The following is a 6,381-nucleotide window of genomic DNA, read 5'->3' as shown; positions in this document are numbered from 1 at the left end:
CTACAAGCACTCCTGCGATGGCGGCATCCTCAAGGTTATGAGCAAGATGGGTATCTCCACCCTCGCCAGTTACAAGGGTGCTCAGATCTTTGAGATTCTTGGTCTTGATGACTCCATCGTCGAGCGCTGCTTCAAGGGCACTGCGTCTCGCATTCAGGGCTCCAAGTTCGAGTACATCGCCGAAGATGCCTTCCGCTTCCACGAGAGGGGTTTCCCCTCCCGCTACACCGTCGGCGTCACCGGACTTCCTGAGTCCGGCGAGTACCACTGGCGTGACGGTGGTGAGGCCCACATTAATGACCCTACCTCGATCGCCAACATTCAAGACGCCGTTCGAACCAAGAATGACAAGTCGTACGAAGCCTACTCGCTCTCGGAGTATGAGCAAATCAAGAATTGCACTCTGCGTGGTCTTCTCGACTTCAAGTTCGAGGAGCGTGACGCCGTCCCCATCGACCAAGTTGAGCCGTGGACGGAGATTGTGCGCCGCTTCTGCACGGGCGCCATGTCTTACGGCTCCATCTCCATGGAGTCTCACTCCACTTTGGCCGTCGCCATGAACAGGCTCGGTGGCAAGTCCAACACTGGAGAGGGTGGTGAGGATCCTGAGCGATCTCAGCGCATGGCCAACGGAGACACCATGCGTTCTGCCATTAAGCAGATTGCCTCCGGACGTTTCGGTGTCACCTCCAACTACCTCGCCGACTCGGATGAGCTCCAGATCAAGATGGCCCAGGGTGCCAAGCCCGGTGAAGGTGGTGAGCTGCCTGGCCACAAGGTTTCCAAGTCCATTGCCCGCACTCGTCACTCCACCCCTGGTGTCGGTCTCATCTCGCCCCCGCCCCACCACGACATTTACTCCATTGAGGATCTGAAGCAGCTCATTTACGATCTCAAGTGCTCTGCTCCTCGCTCGCGCGTTTCCGTCAAGTTGGTGTCCGAGGTCGGCGTCGGCATCGTGGCGTCCGGTGTGGCCAAGGCCAAGGCCGACCATGTCCTCATTTCGGGCCATGACGGTGGTACGGGCGCCTCGCGCTGGACGGGAATTAAATACGCCGGTCTGCCCTGGGAGCTTGGTCTTGCCGAGACCCACCAGACGCTAGTCCTAAACGACCTCCGTGGCCGTGTCGTCGTCCAGACCGACGGTCAACTGAGGACCGGCCGCGACATCGCCATCGCCTGTCTACTTGGTGCGGAAGAATGGGGCTTCGCGACAGCTCCTCTGATCGCCATGGGCTGTATTATGATGCGTAAATGCCACCTTAATACTTGCCCTGTAGGTATTGCTACTCAAGATCCTGAGTTGCGCAAGAAGTTCACCGGTACGCCCGAGCATGTGATCAACTTCTTCTACTATCTGGCCAATGAGCTGCGTGCTATCATGGCCCGCCTTGGCTTCCGTACTATCAACGAGATGGTTGGCCATGCCGAGGTCCTCAAGGTCCGCGACGACCTTCGCAACAGCAAGACGCAGAATATTGACTTGTCCCTGTTGCTTACCCCGGCCCACAAGCTGAGGCCCGGTGTCGCCACCTTCAACGTCCGCAAGCAGGACCACAAGCTCCACGTCCGCCTTGACAACAAGCTCATCTCCGAGGCCGAACTCACGCTTGACAAGGGTCTTCCCTCGAGGATTGAGTGCGACATTATCAACACCGACCGTGCCATGGGCACGTCGCTGTCGTACCACATCTCCAAGCGCTATGGCGAGGCCGGTCTGCCCCTGGACACTGTGCACGTCAACATCAAGGGGTCCGGTGGTCAGTCTTTCGGTGCCTTCCTGGCTCCCGGTGTCACTCTTGAGCTCGAGGGTGACTCAAACGATTATGTCGGAAAGGGCCTGTCCGGTGGCCGTCTGATCGTGTACCCTCCCCGCAACGCCGTCTTCAAGGCCGAGGAGAACATCATCATTGGTAACACCTGCCTCTACGGTGCCACCAGTGGTAGCTGCTTCTTCCGCGGTGTTGCTGCCGAGCGTTTTGCCGTCCGTAACTCTGGAGCTACCGCTGTTGTCGAGGGTGTCGGTGACCACGGTTGCGAGTACATGACTGGTGGCCGTGTCATCATTCTTGGTAGCACTGGCCGCAACTTCGCCGCCGGCATGTCTGGTGGTATCGCCTATGTCCTCGACATTAACAACGACTTCCACTCCAAGCTCAACATGGAGATGGTGGAAGCCGGTCCGGTCGAGGAGCCCACTGAGATCGCCTACCTGCGCGGCCTCATCGAGGACCACCACCACTACACTGGCTCCGAGCTTGCCGCTCGCATCCTGGTCGACTTCAACCGTGCCCTCCCTCGCTTTGTCAAGGTTCTCCCCGTCGACTACAAGCGCGTCCTCGAGGAGGAGGCCGCCAAGGCTGCCGAGGCCAAGGCCAACGAGTACAACCTGCCCATTGTGTCCGGTGTTCAGCACAAGAAGAAGGAGGAGAAGGCCGCCAAGCTCCAAGATATCGAAGAGACCGTTGGCGACAGCGCTGCCGAGAAGAAGCGCGCCCTCGTTCTGGACAAGACGAAGGGTTTCATGAAGTACCAGCGTCGTTCGGAGAAGTACCGCAGCGCCAAGACCCGCACCAAGGACTGGGCCGAGCTTTCCAGCCGCCTCAACGAGGACGAGCTCAAGTACCAGTCGGCTCGTTGCATGGACTGTGGTGTTCCTTTCTGCCAGTCGGAGACTGGTTGCCCCATCTCCAACATCATTCCCAAGTGGAACGAGCTGGTCTTCCAGAACCAGTGGCAAGACGCCCTCAACCGTCTCTTGATGACCAACAACTTCCCCGAGTTTACCGGCCGTGTCTGCCCTGCTCCTTGCGAGGGTGCCTGTGTTCTCGGCATCAACGAGGATCCCGTTGGCATCAAGTCGATCGAGTGCGCCATCATCGATCGTGGCTTCGACATGGGCTGGATGGTTCCCCGTCCTCCCAAGGTCCGCACCGGCAAGAACATCGCCATCATCGGTTCCGGCCCCGCTGGTCTCGCCGCTGCCGACCAGCTCAACCGCGCCGGTCACCTGGTGACGGTGTACGAGCGCGCGGACCGCCCTGGTGGCCTCCTGATGTACGGCATTCCCAACATGAAGCTTGACAAGCGCATTGTCAAGCGCCGTACCGATTTCATGGCCGCCGAAGGTGTCCTGTACAAGTGCGGCGTTGCCATTGGTGAGGAGGGCCAGCCCAGCCTGGCTGACCTTCGCGCTCAGAACGACGCCGTCATCATCGCGACTGGTGCGACCGTGGCGCGTGACCTGCCCATCAAGGGTCGCGAGCTGGAGGGCATCCACTTTGCTATGGAGTTCCTGCACAAGAACACCAAGTCGCTCCTCGACTCGGAGCTCGCCGACGGCTCGTACATCTCTGCCAAGGACAAGGACGTCATCGTCATTGGCGGTGGTGACACGGGCAACGACTGCATTGGTACCTCGGTCCGCCACGGCGCCAAGTCGGTCACCAACTTTGAGCTGCTGCCGCAGCCGCCCCCGCAGCGCGGCAACGACAACCCGTGGCCTCAGTGGCCTCGCATCTACCGCGTGGACTACGGCCACACCGAGGTCAAGCAGCACACGGGCAAGGACCCCCGCGAGTACTGCATCATGTCGGAGGAGTTTGTCGACGACGGCAGCGGCCGCGTCAAGGGCATCAACACCATCCGCGTCGAGTGGACCAAGTCGCCGTCGGGCGGTTGGGACATGAAGAAGCTCGAGGAGTCGCGCCAGTTCTTCCCGGCGGACCTCGTGCTGCTGTCGATGGGTTTCCTTGGCCCTGAGGCCCGCATCCTCGGCGACGACATTGAGAAGGACGCCCGCAAGAACGTCAAGACGGCGCCGGGCAAGTACGCCACCAACCTTGAGGGCGTCTTCGCGGCGGGTGACTGCCGCAGGGGCCAGTCGCTCATTGTGTGGGGCATCAACGAGGGCCGGCAGGCGGCTCGCGAGGTTGATCTGTACCTCGAGCAGTACACGGCGCTGCCCGTGACTGGCGGTATCGTCAAGCACACGCCGCAGGAGATCTTCAGCGCCCGCGCCAAGCAGGTTGCGGCTCTGGCCTGAGCAGATTGACTGATGAATGAGTTATATGTAAAGAGGGCGAAATCATATGAATGATACCATGAGGCTGGAGTATAGTGGTTTGGATAGCTTATAATGTTTATCAGTTCAATATAAATGATTCTAGTCATGTCATCGATTAATCATCCATGAGTATTGGTCTGAGCCTATCATCTATGTTATGCAGGAATACATAGGCCATCATTACATCCCAGGTACCATGCATTCTATGCTCAGTTCATTCAATGGTATACTTCTCAATGCTATGCATCTAGATATAGTTTAGTTGATAACATCTATGAGAGGATTTGATAATGTGTTTCTTAGATATATTGTCGTTCAGTAGAGTGTATGATGCGTTGTGGAATACCTCTTAATTAGTGATGATGTCCCTCCTAGCTATGCTTAATATATGTATGTTTGTTATGGAATGCAAAGCTACATGTATCATGGCCAATCTATGGCTGTGTTGGCATGGTCGATGTATCACTTCTTGACTGGTTGGGTGGATGGCATAGGTGACATGTCTAGGGGATGTAGTACATATCGAGATGCATGCAGCGCAAAGCACCTCGGTATGGATATCAGCATAAAACCAGATGTGCGTCATTTTCATCGAGGCATCCATCAATGACTGCTGTGGCTTGTAATGCTGTGCGCTGAGGATCTGATGGCAGGAAAGCACGTTGCAGCTTTGCTCAACAGGTTGGACAAGAGGCAGGGACGAGGCACGACACACGTGCTCGCAATCGAGAGTGCTGATAGGGCAATGGCTCGCTCGCTCTTGCGGTGGGTGATCTGAGGCGACTGGGGACCTCTTGCCTGGACGCCCTGGGCGACGGCAGGTGGGGCAGCATCACAAGGGAGCTCTTTCTGCCCTCTGCCCCATCGTTCATCCTTGCCTTGGCCTTGACTTGTCTGGCCCGGACTGCGTTGACGAACTTTCTCCTCTCCCACCTCACAGTCTCCCACCTCACAGTCTCGCTGTTGCTCTCTGCCATCACTCCGCATAGCATTCTGCACGACGGCGAGTGCTTCTCCAGTTGCCAGTGGTCAATTGACTGCAGACTTTCGGTTTTACGTCATTCAACGCCATATTCCGCCCGCCTCCCAATTGACATCACGATCCAAGCACCCCCCGACGACGTGCCGCCTACCCTCCTTCCGACCCGAGTGACACCCGCTGTCGGGCACCGTTGCCATGCGTTTCGGCAAGACGCTGCGCGAGTCCGTCTACGCGCCATGGAAGGACAAGTACATTGACTACGCCAAGCTCAAGTCGCTCCTGCGCGAGGACAAGTACGAGGATGAGGATGTGCCCTGGACCGAGGAGGACGAGAGCCGCTTCTGCGACGAGATCTTCAACACCCAACTCGAAAAGGTCGCCGAGTTCCAGGAGAAGACTGTGGAGGGTCTGCGAGAGCGCGTCGATGCCGCCTTTGAGAAACTCAAGGACATGGTGCCCGCCGAGGACAGCGCCGATCGCAGCGCCGACGACAAGTCCAAGCGCCAAGCTCTGACGACCCAACAGAAGCAGCAACTCAAGGGGCTCGAGGCCGAGCTCGACAGCATCACCAACGAGATTGGCGAGCTGAAGAAGTACAGCAACATCAACTACACTGCCTTCCTCAAGATTGTCAAGAAGCATGACCGCAAGCGCGGCGGCCGCTACAAGGTCCGCCCCATGATGCAGCTGAGCCTGTCGCGCCGGCCCTTCAACTCGGAGCAGGGCTACTCCCCGCTGCTCAACAAGCTGTCCATCCTGTACTACGCCCTGCGCCAGCAGCTCGAGGACGAAGCCGCCGACATCCAATTGCCCAGCGAGCTCGAGGAGCAGGGCGAGACGCACAACGGCGAGCGCTACACGGCACACAAGTTCTGGGTTCACCCCGACAACCTCCTCGAGGTCAAGACGTATATCCTGCGTCGCCTGCCCGCCCTCGTCTACAGCGAGCAGTCTTCCAAGGGTCTCGATGTCGCTAACGACCCCACCATCACCTCCCTCTACTTCGACAACAACAAGTTTGAGCTCTACTCCAACAAGGTCGACCGCCAGGCCGAGGCCTCCTCTTTCCGCGTCCGCTGGTACGGACAGCTGTCGTCCAAGCCCGATCTGACCCTCGAGCAGAAGACGGTCGGCGATCACGGTTCCAGCGAGGAGCGCCGCATGGTCATCAAGGAGAAGTACGTCAAGCCCTTCCTCGACGGCGAGTACAAGATGGACAAGACGATCCAGAAGATGAAGCGCCAGAGCCAGGCCGCTAGCGATGTCGAAGCCTTCCGCAAGACGGTTGACGAGCTCGACAGTTTGTCCAGGAGAGGGCCTCCAGCCCGTCTCC

The 6,381-nt window shown here is 58.2% G+C and overlaps 2 protein-coding genes across 2 annotated transcripts in view; both read left to right on the top strand.

The window, feature by feature from the left end:
- Positions 1 to 46: 46 nt before the first annotated feature.
- VDAG_06784 (glutamate synthase) lies at positions 47 to 4,045 on the top strand (the record flags this gene model as incomplete). The annotated part of the gene is made up of 1 exon (XM_009659488.1): positions 47 to 4,045. The coding sequence occupies one exon, from the start codon at positions 47 to 49 to the stop codon at positions 4,043 to 4,045; it is 3,999 nt and encodes a 1,332-aa protein (XP_009657783.1).
- Positions 4,046 to 5,243: 1,198 nt separating this feature from the next.
- Positions 5,244 to 6,381, top strand: part of VDAG_06783 (vacuolar transporter chaperone 2) — a gene marked incomplete at both ends in the record, with an annotated part of 2,399 nt that continues 1,261 nt past the window's right edge. Inside the window, one exon of the mRNA XM_009659487.1 lies at positions 5,244 to 6,332. Coding sequence (XP_009657782.1) covers positions 5,244 to 6,332 — 1,089 coding nt within the window. The remainder of the gene's footprint in view (positions 6,333 to 6,381) is intronic.

Source organism: Verticillium dahliae, genomic scaffold (assembly GCF_000150675.1).
Source record: "Verticillium dahliae VdLs.17 supercont1.14 genomic scaffold, whole genome shotgun sequence".
NCBI lineage: Eukaryota > Fungi > Ascomycota > Sordariomycetes > Glomerellales > Plectosphaerellaceae > Verticillium > Verticillium dahliae.
This window is presented reverse-complemented; position numbering and strand designations above follow the sequence as displayed.